The sequence below is a fragment of the Megalops cyprinoides genome, chromosome 14, assembly GCF_013368585.1.
Source record: "Megalops cyprinoides isolate fMegCyp1 chromosome 14, fMegCyp1.pri, whole genome shotgun sequence".
NCBI lineage: Eukaryota > Metazoa > Chordata > Actinopteri > Elopiformes > Megalopidae > Megalops > Megalops cyprinoides.
In genome coordinates, this window is record NC_050596.1 from 6,972,461 (window position 1) to 6,991,245 (window position 18,785).

Sequence of the window (18,785 nt, forward strand, 5' to 3'; positions counted from 1 at the left end):
TTGCTGGTCCCTCTCCTCCTCATATGATTCTCTAATGGATCTCACAGTGCTATCTGCCACTGATAGGGACATTTGGGAAAAGGAGATGGCCGTATCTGATATCACTACCTTCCATGGAATGAGAGTGCTGGGAGTAAGATATGATCCAAACATGTTGCCTCAGGGTCTATGCACCTGGCCAGTAATATTACACACGGATCTCTACCTGAAAACGAGAAGAATGAAGTGGAAAAAAAACCCCCAAAACAATCAAGATCTACACAACCTGATTTGCTCAGTTGCTGCACTGATCCAGAGCAACTTACATTACATTTTACATGCTGTCCATTCATACAACTGGATATTTGCTGAAGCAATTAATGTGACGCATCTTGCCCAAACGTATAACCTAATCAAGGAACTGAACTGGCAGCTTCTGGGTCATGAGCCCTGTGTCTTCACCCTGACCCACACTCCTGCTTGTTTACATCTTAATTGTCCCTCTCTCTGACTGCAGACTGCCCAAACCCCCTACAATTTCATGTGCGTCATAAATTATTCTTCCATTAAATTCAACCACTGTTAGAACAGCATGGAAATAAACCTTTGATAACTGTAAATTGTGTATTTTCTCCTCTGCTTTGAAATGTAGCAGTACAAACCTGGTGGCTGGCAATTGGCGGTAATAGTCTAAGGCTGTGACAGCACTTACTCCCCTTGTGGCGATGTTTCCCACAATAGCACTACATTTCAAGGATGGCACTAATGATTCAGTATCTGCGCGGCTAATTGCCTAACCCTACCGAATGCGCTTTTCGTAATTCACACTGGGTAGGAGCACTTGCCGAACGAGCGAACGTGAGTGTTGAAGCATCTCTGCCGTGGACAGCCGGCATGCTGCATCACGGCAGGGTAAGCTCTCCTTCCTCGCTGCAACCTCTAATAATTAGTCCTAATCCTGCTCCACCTGTGAGGACATCAGCGCTGCACAGGACGCGCACCTTGTCCCCGCTAATCAGCAGATCACAGATCCCGCTTTCCTGATGGATTACGGGATTTCCGAATCAGGCACCCAAATAAACGAGCCTAGCATGGGGTGAACGCCTTTCTCACGGGGGCCGTGGGGGTGTGACTAAACGAGCTCCAGAATCCCCCCAAGTCTCCCTCTTTTCTTCTAAGGGGCCGTGTGATGGAGCGAAATGTCAAAGGGTGTTGAAATATTAAAAACAGAGAACAGATCTCCTTTCAGGAGGGCAGGGAGCGCATCTTGACAGAGACAGAGAGCTGTCTAGTGTAGCCAGAGAGGGGAGAGCTACAACCAAATCCCTCAGCCCACCACCTCACTTCTAATCACTTCTTTTTATGATTGGGAATTGCCTTCAGCAGGCTTTTTTTTTTGCAATAATACAAAAGTAAAACAAAAATTACGTTTTCAGCAAAATCTCCTTTTGTCCCAATCCCCATGCCATAGCCCCTAAATGAGCCCCATGCTGAATTCACAAGGCTCTCGGGGCTAATAATCTGTAGCTTTCCCTTTAATCACTTTCGACCTCAACAAGCAGTGTAACTAGCTGGTCTCCTGAGTGCCAAGGGGAACATTCTAGAAGCGATAAATCTGTCATCTGTAATTAGCACAATGCCCATCGCCATGTGACCCAAGATACAGCTGAATGCACCCATGGCTCAGAACACTGCTTTTGGCCTTGCCTCCAGGCAGGGGTCCCCCCCCCCCCAATGCATTCATCAGAGGGCTCTTCCTGGATGCTCTCGTCCTGATTGGTTATAAGTGAGACTAAAGCCCACGCTGTAATGGCCCTACTTGCCATCTCCTCATTTATGCACAGTGCTGTTTTTTATGCTTGTGTTCTTGATTGGTGATTGGTTTCAAGAGACTGAGAGCGAGGCCTTTGCTTTGATGCCCCCCACATCCCCTGCCTCGTAATCTCCTCAGCTAAATAATAACTGGTATATAATCACACAGTTGAGTTATCTCCTCTGGCTTCAGAATGATGCCAGAGGGATGGCCAGGGGCCCAATCTGTCTCAACAACAGAGTGTCTGTTATAGTGTATGCATCACAGGTATAGCACACTCCTGCTATTTTGTTTGGTAAAGGTCTATGGTGTTACATCCCTGTGTGTGTAATTGCTATGTGGAGGTCTTCAAAGAAAAAAAGTCCATTTACTATCGCTGATATTAGCCCTATGAACTCTGATACACATTCTGAGTCCCTGAACAAAATCTCTGTAAGGCACCTTAAATGCCTGGACCCAGGCTGGAAATGAGTTATATCACTACAAGAAACCTGTGTGACATTCATTCCCAAATACAGGGTTGCAAGGACAAATGTGGCTGCAAGCAGCCATCATAGAGGCCGGAGAAAGAAAGCAAAGCAATATGTTTCTACAACATTTTACTACTCGGAGGTCAGAACTCCGATTAAAAATGTGACAGCTCTGTATAAATCAGCCTTCCACTTCATGGGGAGTTGTCCTTTAAGCAATTCAAACAAAATCCGGAATGTCCACCAAATCACGTGACTCAGGTAAACACTCTCAAATACAAGGTAACTTTATCAGGAACTCTATTTGACAATACCAGTCTGATATCCCTGTCATTTAGAATTTGTGAACTACAAATATTTAGAAATTAATAACTAATCCTAATATAGCAGCCATGTCACCTATCAAGACCATTTCTGTTTTCACAATAGTTTCACAATTGTCTTTACACGTCTGTAAAAAAAAAAAAATAGCAAGAATATTCATACAACTGCCAGGAGTTTGCACAAAACTTTTTGTGCTCTCAATTTCAGTATCTCAGCTGTTTCATTCATGGCGACCATTTTGTTAAGAAAACAGAAATTATATTGTAATAACTTGCAAAGAGCGGTGTCCACAAATAAGTGAACTCTGCACATCAGCATGTTGGTGATTTAGGGAGATCTTCATTAATTACTTTATGTGACATTGCTAAGAAAGAGTAAAATTCAATGGCTTGTAGCACAATATTTCTTGACATAAATTCAGAGAAAGGTATGCATTATTGGGTACATTTGTACCAAATTACATGCCAACAACCCCAGCGGCTATCATATTTATCTCATTTGCAGATTATGCTCAAAAAACCATAAACTGATTATCTTATAACAGCCATTTTGTTTGCCAGAGAGGGCAACTTTTACAGAGGAGTGTTTACAGAACCAGGGACCTCATTTATAAAAAAAGTTGTGCAGAAACCATCCTATCTAAGATCATCTCAAAAATGTGCGTACGTGTGATTCAGAGAAAATGAATGTACACACAAAAAAACTCTCCCAGATGTGAAATCTATAAATCACAAATGATCTTGAAATTGTGCGACTGAATGGTTTTATATCTCCGCCTTGTAAACACCCTCTGATTAATTTCATTAGCATATAAAGGCGCTCAAATCAACGCCCAAATCCTCTAATTGATAATGGCGAGCTGCAAGAAAATTTTTTTAGCAAGGCTGAAATCAAGGTCCTGTTGGTGGAGGTGCAGATGCGTGCAGGGACGCTGTTTGGGAGCCTTTCCAGTGGTGTTACCACTAAAACCCAGGCTGTGAACGAGGTGGGGGGCAGCAATGTACAGTATGTGTTGTGGATAGTAAATAAATAAGTAAATAAATATGTGCTTAGTGCCTAACAGAAATAAATGTCATTGTTTTATTCACTAACATCTTGTCACTGAATCATTGGATGAAGAATGTGCTTTATTTTATGAAAACCTGTGCACCTCTTTTGACCACAACTTTTGAATCATTGCAATGAAAAGCAAATACGCTATTTTGTGTTTATTTTTCATACAAAGTGGGATGTAATGTCAGCCCTATGTTGGAGACAATGCAGAAATTTGCTGTGATTTCAAAACCGGATTACTCAATGCTTTGTCAGAGAAACAACTTGTATCACCGGAAAGGGTAAGTCCTGCTGTTTATTTTGATATGCGTTGTGAAGTGGTAGGGACTTATTCAACCCAAAAACAGGAGTGTGAAAATGAGTGTGAAAGAAATTAGTACAGATATTACTTTGCAGAAGTTTGATCTGTCTTCATAACGTGATTACTTCGGCATGTACAAATATGTGACTAGCATCATTACAAAGCTCTTTCTTGTGCTATGTGTTCCATAATTCAAACAAGAATAATGGGTGTGGAGATGGACACAGAGCTGTATGCAGATTGTACTATGATTAAATTTGATGTAAATTCAAAATTATTTTTCTCACTAACACTTTGTTGCATAGACAAGCAACTAGCATCATTAGCAATAAATACTTTGTGAGGAATTCAACCGAGAAGAAGAGATGTGAATTTGGACTCAGACTGCGTCTGCAGGGCTTTAAGGGTTAAAAGACATGTTTAGTGACAATAATTTTTTAAAGATTTTTCCAGAGACCCCCCAAAATTTTGCTGTTGAGGCTTTCAGGAGGGTCTCAAGTGTCAATCAAAGGGTCTCGGTCCCCCTGAGACCCTCTGTATTTCGCCCCCTGACTACTACTACTACTGCTACTACTACTACTACTACCACTACTACTACTACTACTACTACTACTACTAATAATAATAATAATAATAATAATAATAATAATAATGATACTGAGGAAACAATTAGGCAGCAGACAACACGTTGGTGATCTTAGATTTCTGAATACCTGAATACGTGGCGCTAAGTACTTTTCCATGGATTTGAGCGTACGCACATTCTAAGATCAAATCTGTGCATAAGAACGTTTTATGAATGAGGCCTCAGATCAGTAAAAGCTGCACATTGGCGTTGTTGATTAACAGGAAAGAAATAAAGAAAATACAGCAGAATGGCAGAAAAACAATATGGCAGACCATATGGATCCTTGAGGCAAAATTGTTCCTCTTGAAGAGAAGAATGCGGGTACCAGTCTTCATGACTCTACCTCAAATAGGTCCAAACAAAAATCAAAACATCAAACTGCTACTGTAGGGCCACCATTGAGCAAATGGATGCTATTGTTTTTGTCACTATACATACTATAGTCCCCTACCTGCTATAGTTGTTAGTTTTCCATTAACTCAGTGAAGTTTATTGCAATTTTACCAATAAAATGGCAGAGAAAGTGAATGTGAATTATTATAGTGGGGTGCCTTGTACTTGTACTTAGCTCTTAGCCAGAACCTCAAAAGTATTGCCCATGTACTATATACCAGATTGCTATTGTTGAGACGGTAAATGGCACTGATTACTGAATGGCATAGCATGGGATGATACAGGGAATTCACCAAATGAAGAACACCCTGAAATTAGTTGCTAGTAATTCCCTTATTGATACTACTTGTATTATTAACATGTTATGGATATGATGTGGTTTATTGGCCTTATGTGTGATTTGTGGTATTATACATGAGGCAGCAGTGTAGGATAGTGGTTAAGGAGCAGGCCTCGTAACTGAAAGGTTGCCGGTTCAATCCCCGCTGGGACGCTGCTGTACCCTTGGGCAAGGTACTTAACCCATAGTTGCCTCAGTAAATATCCGGCTGTATAAATGGATAACGAACTGTAAAGAACTGTAACCTATGTAAGTCACTTTGGATAAAAGCGTCTGCCAAATGAATAAATGTAAATGTATGTATTTGATGACTTCCTACAGTTTCTAGGTTGCCATTGTTCTGTAAGATGACTGTAAGTATAAATTGCATAAGTGTTGATGCTTGAATGGTATATTGTGCATGCACTCACTGGTCTGGGAGTATCATAAACCAGGTCTGGCACTGTTTCTCATATAAATTTGGGGATATACTTCTGTTTTCTTGCACTGGACGTTGCTCTGGATAAGAGCATGTGCTAAATGAATGGAATGTAATGCAACGATGTCTTGGGAGTGGGCATCACAGGTGTCCTTTCAACTCTGACGATCCCAGTATAATTTAAAATAATGTTGGATCATTAAAAACCCACTTTTAATCTGTAAGATGAACAATTATTATTGAAAGACTATTATTGGCTATTACACACGCACACACACACACACACAAAACGTGCCGCACAAAAAAAGTTCAAAATTTTGAACTGTGAAGAAAAAACCCTACAAACAAAAACCTGTGAAAAGTATCCACATCAAAGTAACAAAAAAGATTCTGTCACAAACGCCAAAAAAATGTGCTGCAACAGATTAGGTCTCCATTGCAGAGAAAGAAAGAAAAACATGTACAGAACAGGCTCAAAAAACACACTAAGACACATGTCCAAGGGACGCTTTAGCACTCTATCAACCACAGCCCCTCAGTGACTGGACTGCAGCATGCACTTTCATTGAGGCGAACAAAGACTGATGTGTTAATGGTAATTCATGTCCATACAATGATCATTTCCCAACTGTCTCTCTATACAGATCTCTAAATAAAAAAAAAGAAAGATTTTTCAAAACAAACACAGAACTAAATCTGTTTGGCAGTCTGCTGCCTCATTAGTGCTTTCTCTTTTTCTTTTAATTTACTTCGATGTGTTCACTTGATTGTGATTTTTGTGATTTAACCGCTCTTGATTGCTTTGCCAGATAAAATGAGGTAAAAAAAAAAAAACCACAAGAAAATGAATGAAAGTAAACAATTAATCAAGGAATCAAAGTAGGTAAACAGCTCTGAAAGGCGTACTATTTGTGACTCATCCCCAAAACCTAAGCTTCAGGCATTCCCCTCGATTGCTGAATGTGGGCCCAAGACCCAGGGACCTTTAGTTGTGTTTTACCTATTAATTGCTCACGTATCTACATCTGAAAGCTAAAATAAATATATCTTGCTTTATAATCAAAATTGTCGGGACATTATCAGAATGGGTGCTGTGCCTTTTGTTTCTTCCTTTGGTAAAATATTCAGAAAGTACAGCACTTAATGTAAAACAGTATCGGTCACCTTAGGAACGTTACGCTCAGCCAAACTGAAGCCCACACAGTAAAATTCCATTAGTAGCACAGCACCCTGATGTCATTACTGTTCAGGATGTTTACTAAGAGTGTGTGGTGTTTTAAGATGGACTGTGATTCACAAAATGGATCAAACAATGGATCATGCATATTGAAAAAAAAGATTCCTAAAAAAAATCAAATATATAAGGAGTAGCAATAAGCAAAGTGCCGTTTTCTTATTTTATTAACATAGGCAGGACTATGGAGACATGGAAACGCATGCACTATACTGTCTGTATTTTGTCACGATAGCCCTGCAAGATGTTCTGCATAAGAGGGTCCACCTGATGAGATGCATGATAATACTTAAGCCATTGAGAGTAATATCAGATGAGTTGAAATCATTGATTCTGTGTGAATTGCACCTAATATTTCAGATAATAATTCCAATTTTGTGCATAATAAGCTGCTTCAGAGTGTGCAGTTGGAATGTGTCCCCACTCCAGAGAATGACAGCACTCTCTTAATCAGGCTTGGCATGCTGGGGTTCAGAGGGGGAGTGAAGGTCTGAATAATACAACGCTCTCACACTGTGAACTACAGTCTCACTAACACAGCGCTCTCACACTGAACTACAGTCTCACTAACACAGCGCTCTCACACTGTGAATTACAGTCTCACTAACACAGCGCTCTCACACTGAACTACAGTCTCACTAACACAGCGCTCTCACACTGTGAACTACAGTCTCACTAACACAGCGCTCTCACACTGAACTACAGTCTCACTAACACAGCGCTCTCACACTGAACTACAGTCTCACTAACACAGCGCTCTCACACTGAACTACAGTCTCACTAACACAGCGCTCTCACACTGTGAACTACAGTCTCACTAACACAGCGCTCTCACACTGAACTACAGTCTCACTAACACAGCGCTCTCACACTGAACTACAGTCTCACTAACACAGCGCTCTCACACTGTGAACTACAGTCTCACTAACACAGCGCTCTCACACTGAACTACAGTCTCACTAACACAGCGCTCTCACACTGTAAACTACAGTCTCACTAACACAGCGCTCTCACACTGAACTACAGTCTCACTAACACAGCGCTCTCACACTGTAAACTACAGTCTCACAAACACACACAGCGCTCTCACGGTATGAACTACAGTCTCACTAACACAGCGCTCTCACACTGTGAACTACAGTCTCACAAACACACACAGTGCTCTCACGCTATGAACTATAGTCTCACTAATACAGTGCTCTCTCACTGTGAATTACAGCACCTCTACAGTCACATCTTAAAACACATACTGATGGTCAAGTGAGGAATGCAAGCTGCAGTACTTCAAGGGCTGGGAACGACAGGTTAGTACACTGAGAAGCTATTGAAAAGCTTTGACTTATACAGGTGTCAGCCCACACACAGTCACGCAAACAACACAGACACACACACGTACACACAAGCACACAAAAACAAACACAAACACATAAACATTAGTTCAGACAGGAATACTGTATATGAACAGAGGCTTACTCACTCACTGGTTCATTCACTCACTCACACACAAACACACATACACACACATATTCTCTTTCCCTCCCTCCTTCTTGTGTCACCTGATGCTTGGCATTCTGTTTGGTCTGATATCTGCCATGTGCTTGAAAGTAAGGACATGCAGTCCACGGCAAGGTAATTGGTAATCGCACTCAAACAAACAGCGAATCGGTGTCGACGATCGCGCTGTGAAGCGAGAGCAGGGAATTATCCTGACATCTCTGAAGCTGAGATGCCACTCGCCATACGCATGTCCAGCAGTTGAGGGTCATTCGGAGTGACGTGTGAGTCTCGCTTCCCCAAATTCCAACGCAGCCAGTGTCACAGACTGTTAGCTGGGACCCCCGCGGTCCCTGGCTGTTCATACCACTGGTAATGACTCCATCCCATGAGCCCGTGTGACATGGTGTGCAAAGCAGGGTGACCCAGTTTGAAGGGTTTCCCTGTCAACCCAAAAGGAAACTGACGTAATAAGGCCAAGGCGACAGCAGCACCACAAGCAGCCAAGGCGGAAACCCTCTAAGAGACGACAAAAACAAATCCTGTCACGCTCCTCCGTGCCTCCTCGCCACGCACGCATGTGCGTCCTGAGCACCGGGGGTCCAACCGTGCTGGCGTGGACACCGCACCCGCAGCAGAGGCGCAATGCGGTGCCTCCTCGGCGCCACAGCCAGGGTGACACATTTAATCGTGAAGAATGTCGCCGCGTGTCACCGGGGCTAAAAGCACAGCAACTCTGCCGTGCTGCGAAGAGGTGTTCAAATTATTTCAGTGTCAGCACAAAACTGAGGTTTCACACCAGTTTGCATTACAGCAGATCTGTTACTTACAATGTGACACTTTCTGCATTGATTCAGCAACTCTTCCCTGGAAACAGGGTAACCATGTAAAACAGTGATTATGTAAAAAAAAAAATAACGACAGCCATTATTCATGAGCTCTGTTGACACAGTGTACAGTGTTTACCTAAGAAAATATCCTCCTCCATAAAAATAACAGTAAAGTGTATACTTGAATCATCAGGGCAGATGGATACAGGCCTATAACATTCAATGTACAAGCCCACAGCTACTCTGCACTGCCACAATGTTATGATGTAGACCTGGGCTGGAGCCTGAATAGCTTATATGTAAGGGCTCAGTTACACTTACTCCTCTAAGAAAGATGGCAACAAGCTCCAATCCACCATGCACTTGACTCTTGCTCCAAATGAAATGAATTTGACCTCTGTCATTTATTCCTACATTTTGATTTAGATCACATCACTCAAAAAATACAATTTAGCCATATGCCTAAAGTGCAATTGGATGTCTTATATGGCAAATATCTTACTTCTGAAACATAATCGTAGTAATGTCGTGCATATATCAGCACTTCAAACATAGTATTAGAGAACAGACCAATCTGAAGTAATAACTAGGAAATGATTGCGGTTGATTACTATCTAGAGAAAATGTCAATGCTAATAGCATTTCCTTTCACATCGGTAATTACTGTCCATCATGTGTGTGCTGACAATCTATTTTAACGTTAATTGTCGCTTGCCAGTGCTTCATTCAATACCATGGTGGCAAAGTCGTGCACGCCTTATTATCGCATAAATGAACTTAGTTTAGAGAGAGATTGAGAGAGTGCAGAAGAGTCTAAGTTGCGATGGCCACGTGCCGTGAACAGTAGCTATAGATTTGAAATAATAAAATAAATATAGTCATGGGGAGAATGCCACGTTCAGAAATCCAATCCCTAGTCATAAGCATTAGAGCAAATCACTGTCTTCTGTTATAGTTGATGACCTGTAATGGTTTCACCCATTTCTCACCTTTGTAACTTTTTCCCCCATGCGGTAAGATGTTCTATGTAACAGTCGCAAACAACATAGATGAGGCCAGTCAGTGTATCTGTCTGAAGAAGGGAAACGGCACAAAAAAGAATCAGACATGGCTTTTCACAACTAGGTTAATCATGTATACATATTTACTCACACCATAGAATTCTGAAACAAAACAATCAGGCGGCGACGCCATCGCAGCTGTGTCAGCGAATAGCACCAAGACACCGAATGATTACGCTTCCGTCCTCCAAACACCCGAACTCCACAAAGATAATTATATCCCCTTATTCATACGTAAATTACATATGGGTTGATCACTGTTGGCGTAGTCTACATGAACAGGAATGCTGTTTGGCTTTCAAGAAACAGTACAACGTAAAGCTGACATAATGTATAGTCACAACCGCTACATCTGTGTAAGCAAACCCCCCTGAAAAGGTGAATATAAACAAAAAGCTGAAAGACTGAAACTACTTCAGTATGCCCCTGTACACCAAAAATTCACATATGGACATTCTAGAACATCTGCAGGAACCCTCCCACACACACACACACACACAAATACTACAAACAACAAATAAGGTCATATGCCAGCATGAAATCTCCTGGAAATTTTTATAACTGATTCTAACAAAACTGACGACTGCCTGTCTTTGAACTCGAAATAAGTTCTCCACAAGACAATGCATTGTCTCAGTTATTGTGCGTACAGGTGTTAAACAAAAGACACACTGCATGAAACCAAGACTTTTCATCCACCCCATTTGGGCAACTGGAAAAACAAAGCTATTATGGGCATGTGGTACAACTACAGACAATCAGTATGAGCAGGAACTCCTACCACAGCAACATTTTAACTACACAAACATATACCATACATCTCTCGCTGCTAGGTATGGACAGGTGGCTGGTGGTTATCATGTCTTTTATACATACGGTATGGTCACCAACAGAGGCCTCAGCATGGCAGGACTAACCCAACAGAGGCATGCCATATACATGTTGAAAGCATCACCTGAGGTTATCCTGGAGATTCCCTCAAAAATATGGCACTCTTCCCATACTCTTCCTCCAGGATCAGCTTTGTCCTCTTTAACTGAAGTGTCCTGAATCTGTCAATTGAACTGCATACTACCCTGCAGTACTACTGTTAATATTTTATCATCAATACTTGGCAGCAAAAACAGCATTTCAATGAATGCTCACTGTGTGTGAGCAAGGAGGCGTTTCTGTACATAGAGATGGAAAGGGTAAGTGGGGGGAGTACTGTAACTGGATGGATCTGCAAAGGACAACATGTCAGTGCAGAATGGTTGCTGTTATTTTGTCGATAGTGGCTCTTGTTTATTGAGGAGCTGGATGTTTGTATGTATTTTCTGTTATCATATTCTTTATCCACAAACATGTTTTTGCATGTATACTTTGAGAGATGACATGAGAGGAAAGGGAAATGATGTCATCTGCTCCTCATAAAGAGATGAGGACTGCATGTGCCCCTGTGAATATCAAAAAGATGATTATCAGTTCCTCATCGAGCACCTGCCTCTCTCATTGGACACAGTGGAAGGTTTCTCTTCGCTCACTCCAATTATTTGCCAGACCATGATAAGCAAACAGAGTAAGCATGAGTCCTTGCAGTCTTGCATCATTTCTTTGGGTATACAAAATGAGCTTCCACTGCCATTAAGAAAACACTGGCCACTCTCTGGGCGTATTACACAGAAAGACTGTCTCACCCATTTCCATTTTCCTAAGCAGAAGCACAGAAAATGGCAGGAAGTACAACGTGGCTCAGAGTGAAGTGGTGCTGTACTTCGTTGCAGGTCTTGTCAGGCTTAGAGAGACACCCTGCTTTGTTGGGATAGCAAAGAAAACACAAGGGATGATGGATACGTACTGTCTGTTCAAGGGAGGCATAGGAAGAGACACCAAGCTTTCTGCCAATACTGAAATAAACAGGATGTTAGATGAACTGATGCCTGTGGAGGACTCAGTATCACCACATATCTGATCAAATGGGCACGCCCTGGATGCACAGACCTGCTTTGTCTCGTTTCAAAGCAGGTGCAGAACTATTTCTTGTTTACATTACAAATTGCAAACAGGTGTGACAATCCTCCTGCATGCTTTGATTGGATTGATCCGTAATGCTGAATATGTAATTGTCTATCCACATATTACTTAATGAGGATTGCACAGCAATTGAATTGATTGCAGAACAATTAGACGTTGCTGTCTTTTTAAAAATCTGTCATTAAGCAAGCATGTGCTTTTGCAAAATAAACAGTAACTTACATATAGGTTGTCTGAAATCTTCAATGCACGCCACTTCCCTGAAATGTCTGAATGACCTTAAAAAGTGCTGCATTTTAACATGTTTATATATTCATACTATAGTATGCACAATGGAGACCAGAGCTATTGCACTTAGTTTACAGCCAACTAAATGTGGGACTCATCTCTCAAGATGAAACATATTTCTGCTCTGCAGTCTACAGCCAGTCAACCAACAAGTGGCAAACACATTAAGACAGTATAATGATTGAGTTGCACAGGACTTATATGCAGCTGTACAGCTACATACTTGCACAGACACATTGAACAGCCATTAATTTTCTTGCTTGTAAGGGGAGCTGAGTGCTTATTGGCAATATGTGCTTGCTGCCTCTTAATATGAGGATGACATATTTATCGCACAACAATTGGATTGACAGCTGAGCCATCATTAGTCAGCCGCTGATGCTCCGGCATGTGTCATCTCTGACTGATGTGTGATTATCGTTTTCCACTACAGGAAAATCTTGACACCATTTTCAATCCATCACCCCCCCCCCCCACACACACACACACTCAAAAAATTATATTTACTCTTGACTATATGAAATATATATGTAGGTCAGAATTTTTGCAATTCAATTGTTAGGAAATTCAATCATGCTAATACGTAAGTCGTTGTAATTAATATCGTATCATGATTTTATATAATGTGTGTATCTTTAACTTCTTACATATGTGCACACAACACACACACACACACACAGTTGCGCATACACAGACAAACACTCACACAAGCACACACAGGCACACATCTGCATTTATGCATACCTGCAAACACACACACACACACACACAAACCAGGGTTTTAAAAATTGGAATTGCATAGCCGGTTTCAGAACCTTGAACAGAACTGCGTTGCACATACTGCAGAGTTCAACAGTCCTTTTAAAAAATAAATGCATTCAGAATAACTCACTCCCAATATCTGGTCGAAGTTTCTTGTCATATTCCTTCAGTAAATTATTCAATATCTGTGTTGCGTCTGTCTCCTGAGTTTTGGGAGCAAGCATTTGGTTCACAGTAACGTCCTCGTATTCCTCTTCGTATTCGATAATCTCGGAACTGAAAAACAAAGATACACACATACACAATTAAAAAACAAAACAACAACAAAAAAGCGAAAACTGAGGAGTCATAAAATGCTTTCCTTTCACTCGCATAAACTTCTTAAAATGGTTTATAATTTAACCGGTGACCAAATTCGCAGCTTTCAGCATATCGTGCATTCGTCCGTTTGTGTTCGTCTGAGTACATGCCATTACAGGTTGCATTTATATAATATGGAAGTGATTGCTTTCTTTATTACACGATTTATTACAAAACTGCCCAGGGAGCCACCCGAACAACCTAAGCTGTCCTTCCATTTGAAGTAGGCTACATCCCAGACCGCAGACTTTCAGCTGATATTTTTCATACAATAACCAAAGTTTTGAACATTTCTAAACTTTATTGTGTCGAGACAGACAACATAATGTAATAATACATCAAGCTAGTGGTAACATGTAATATGAAAGTTCAAACATGACCTACAATTTGTCAAATTATTTTACACCATGGATAAAGGATCTTGGGTGGTTAACTGGGAAATTGTCTCCTTAAAGACACCCCACTGACCTCTTCAATCAAAAGCAGCACTGTGCATAGCTGGTTACCAGGGCAACATAACCGGTTGTTAAAATACAGCTGTTTTGAACAGGCAGCATTTAAAGTCTAGGTGAAAGAAACACAGTTTGTACAGTTCTGCTGTTTAATTCAGATAGGGAAAAAAACGAGTGCTATGAAGATTGTGGGGTAAACGTTTGAACAGCTTCAATAAACTCACACAAGTGTTTAAACTCTGTCAGGCTATATGACATGTTACACGTTTAGAGCTAAAATAGACCACTGTGTAGAATAGAAATCAATTAAAATTTTTAAGACCATATGGCGACGATTGCACTCAGCTGCTGGTCTTTTCAGGGTGTGTGTTTCAATCCAACTAAATCATGCTCGGTGAAGAATGTATTTTAGAAATGTAAAGAGCCTTACAAATAATTGCCGAATCCCTTTAAAACAGTAGCTATCCGCACAAAACATTGTCAAACTGAATAGCTGTGAACTTGTTTCCTGATCGGATTACAGGAACAACGAATGTACATATTCGAATGTATAATCTTTCTCAAGTTTACGCGGATTACAATTGATCAATAGCTCAATATATCAGATTCCCCTAAACGATCTTTCACAAGGAATTCAAAATAGTCTCTCAAAGCAATCGGACATTTTAGAAGGTGTGCGATCGCAGCATGACTTACCACGCATGGAGAACTGACAGAAGTAAAAAATAAACCAACAATTTGGTTGACATGTTTATGAGAAGATGACTCCAAGATGAATGCGGTACAGAGCAAATACGTCGCTGACTGAGAAGAAGTGGGGCAAGGATGCCGCGATACTCCTTTCTTCTCAGCTTCAACTACCAATGTTTGTCACTCAAGCTCAAAAAGAAACTAGTAAATACTTCATAATCCAACAATTAATCAGGCATCCGCGTCTGACAGGTGTTCGGGATTTTGAGGGGCTCCGGCAATTTTACATCGATAATCAATGGTCTGAGATGATAAACCAGCCCCTCCGGGTCTTTAAAGTTGCACTGGCCACCTTCGATTGTACCACCAGATACACAGACATGCTGACGCTCTCAAAGGCAGGGCACCAACTCCCGAAGTAGGGAACCTACAACCCCTTATTACATTCGCCAGAAGCCCCCATTCCGCACATTACGTCATATTTTAGAACCGTATTTACATATTATTCAAACTTATGTTTCTCATCTCTTATCCGCTTCATATCCATGTTGTCCGTATAAAAAGCTTTGGAAAATACGTGAAAGACGACTAAATGATTTTTGTCCTTGGTGTTTTGTAATTATCGTTTATTTTCTTTTTTTGCAATCAAACCTCCATCTCATGGTTTAGTCTGGAGCGTCCTCTTCTCCTGAGATAAGGTGTTTTAGCAGGCTGGAGTGGGAAGTAAATGCGTTAATACTCTACACACAACAAAACATAATTAACAGATTTCAGTGTATTTCTGACTCGTCTCGCAACGAGTTGGAAACAGCATCTTGCTTTACCGTAATTAAACGTATCTATAAACGTAACTATAGTCTTTTTGTGCGTGTCATCGACAGTCTTAGATTAATGTCCAGTCTCATATGCTGTCGGCTGAATGCTAAGAGAGACATAATGTGCTTTCCTAAAAAAGCAAGTGTGCCAATTATATTCATGCAAATAAAATAATAAATAAATAAATAATAAAATGCATACACAATACGCACGCACCACATACATTTGAATAGATCGAATCGACTCTGTAGACGTGATTTTATTGTTTGAAATCAAAAGGTAGGCTATACACATTGTACTGGAGCAAAGCCGGTTGATGAAAGCTTTAATATCTCATCTCAATCCAGTCACTAATACGCAATCTTTCCCTTTTTAAAAAATATTTTAACACATTTTAGTTTTGTTTCCAGCGAATACCATTGCAAATACAGCGAACATAAACGATCCACTTTCAGGACCTCGGACAGCACAGTGTAAACTGAGGCATTATACAGATGTCCGAAACTTTTTCTTAAGACAGACCCACTCATGACAGGATGAAAACATCCAGTTTTCTGGTTTATGGATCCAGTTGATAATGACGAGTTACATATCATCCTCATGATGAGCATTAGCTTACACGAGATACTTAACAGAAGGACACATGGATGTAAATGGAGGAGCCCCGGGACTGTTCCTAGAAAATGTAGTAAAATGGCAAGAACTGACTTTTAGGGAGGTTTGGAATACTTTAAATGCAAAAAAAAAAAAAAAAAAAAAGGTAAGTGACTGTTCGCTAACGTCGAAAATAAAGGCCGAAGTCGAATCAACTCGTGTTGCGTTGAATCACGAGTTTATTGCGCTTCTCCAGTTAAGCGGCTCCACACAGCGAACAGAAAATGATTGTTAGCCGCTCGCATGGCTCGCATCCTCTCGTGGCTAACCGCAATCATGCAGACGACCAAGCAGAACAGAAGACGCACTTGATACACTACGAATCCCCACCTGCCAAAGAGATGTTGGCGGGTGAATCAGCTGCGCAATACGCTGTTAAATGCTGAAACCCATGTGACAAAAGCATGGGCCAATTTCGTACTAATTTCCTATTTACAGAAACCTCAAAAAATGTGTTGATCTTAACCCTTTGCTGTAATTTGTTATGTTTAAATACGGAAACACGATGCAACTTAGATGGAATAAATGAGACATAAAATTTTGGTGATAAGTGTAATTTTCAGTAAACTACATTTTGAGGAAAATCATCACAGATAGTTTTCCTCTGGATCTTCACGGTGGAAGTTTGCCAGGTGATGTGATGAGACGTGATACATAGTAGATATACGCTAACTTAAAAAAAAGCTGTGCCAGAACTCCCAACTGAACCTTTAAGGCGTTGCAAAAAACGTGTGATGTCAGAACTGTCACAAGTGAAACTATTCTCCAGACTGGGTAATGGAAACTCTTGACTGAGTCGATTTTTATCGCTTAGTTGTCTGTGGGCACTCAGATGTGAACTCACACGCGCCCCCATCCGAAAGAGCAGCTTTTGGCAACACGCACATGAGTGACAGGCCACCATATCAACTGCTGGTGGGACGCCCGCTTTAATAACTCTGCTTTGCGACGACGAAGCACAGTTGTGGCAAAGCAAGGACACCGCAATAGTCATGCTGCGTTCGAGCTGCAATGAAAAAAAATGTTTGTGGAAAGCATTAAGTATTAAACAAGATACAGTCTTTCAAGTAAGCACACATTTATTTCTACGTGCATAAATCCGCTTTCAGTTACATACACAGAATGTTCCCTGCACGTACATCAGATGGGCAGTATTCACTAAATACTGAATACAGTTCTCCATGAATATTAAAAAATAACACTTCGAAAATAAAGCGCCGTTTTTGAACTTAAAATGCTGTACGAAGCATCACTTTTGGTCCGTTAGGCCAAAGTTTTTTTTTTTTTTTTTTTTTTTTTTTTTTAATTCAACTGACGGTAATTATGGTTGCACTGTACTTGAGAATTGTGCAGACAGAAGCACTGAGAAACACTCACCAGACATCTATGCTACTTTGAATAGCATCCAATGGAGCTAGCATCTTACTCATCAGTTACGAATATGCAGGTCATCACGTTTTTACCTTACTTTGTAGCAGCATTGCATTGGTGTTGAAACCGTCGCGAAAAAAATCAAGTACTTTGAAAACAGTGTTTTAAAGCCACATTTAATTAACTTTTTTAGAAAGCCTAAATTTGTGGCAGCTTAGCTGCCACTAGTCTGAGGGTTTCAAAGTACTCTCTGTTAGCAATGTGGGTAAAGCGGAGTCTGAATATAATTGTGTACTGTGTGGGTTATTGTCTAACACCTGCATTCTTTCTGAGAATTTGTGTCAGAGTCATGTGTTTCATTAAGGCGGGCAACATTTGGTGCAGTGTCCTTACCCATTGTCCAAGAGGATCACTTTTTTGCAACATCGTTAATGAGGCCTAGCTGATGTTACATTGTTCAGTGGAAAGACTAGAGAGACAGAAATGGAGGATCCATGTTCCTCCTCTGTAAAAATGGCCACATTATTATACAAACAATGAGTACATTGAAAACTCAACATTCTGTCAGTGTATTTTAAGTTTTTTTTTCCTCCATATGTACTTATACATACATTTATTTTGTCCATTTGTTGATCCAGCCATAGGTTGTACTTTCCACTCTGTCTAGGTAAGGGAGGAGGAAGGGCTGGGGGGGCTAGAGGAGGGAGGAAGGGTGGGGGTGGCTAGAGGGTGGTGGGGGGGTTGGGAGGGGGTCTTTTTCTTTTTCTGTTTTTGAAGACTGTTCTCTGTTGTGTTTTGTATAAAATCCAATAATAAAAAAAGACAACATTCAGCTTACCTTACCATATCACACACACACACACACATACAGATGCATGCACATACGCAATACACATGCACACAACTTTGTGTATTTGATTGTTCGGATTCAAATGTGAGTAAAAAATACTATGACCTGAAATAAAGAATTGCAGGAAACTGATTTTTGAAGGAAATATTACAAAATATGAAACCCCTGCCCAAACCAATCAACACCAACCA

At 40.8% G+C, this 18,785-nt stretch overlaps 1 protein-coding gene across 1 annotated transcript in view; it reads right to left on the reverse strand.

Moving 5' to 3' along the window:
- The window catches only part of LOC118788919 (gamma-aminobutyric acid receptor subunit gamma-3), a 108,554-nt gene extending 93,591 nt beyond the window's left edge, over nt 1–14,963 (reverse strand). Inside the window, exons 1-2 of the mRNA XM_036545127.1 lie at nt 14,910–14,963; nt 13,532–13,677 (exon numbers count right to left, since the gene is read on the reverse strand). Of these exons, the coding sequence (XP_036401020.1) occupies nt 13,532–13,677; nt 14,910–14,962 (199 nt within the window). The 5' untranslated portion in view covers nt 14,963. The remainder of the gene's footprint in view (nt 1–13,531; nt 13,678–14,909) is intronic.
- Nucleotides 14,964–18,785: the final 3,822 nt, after the last annotated feature.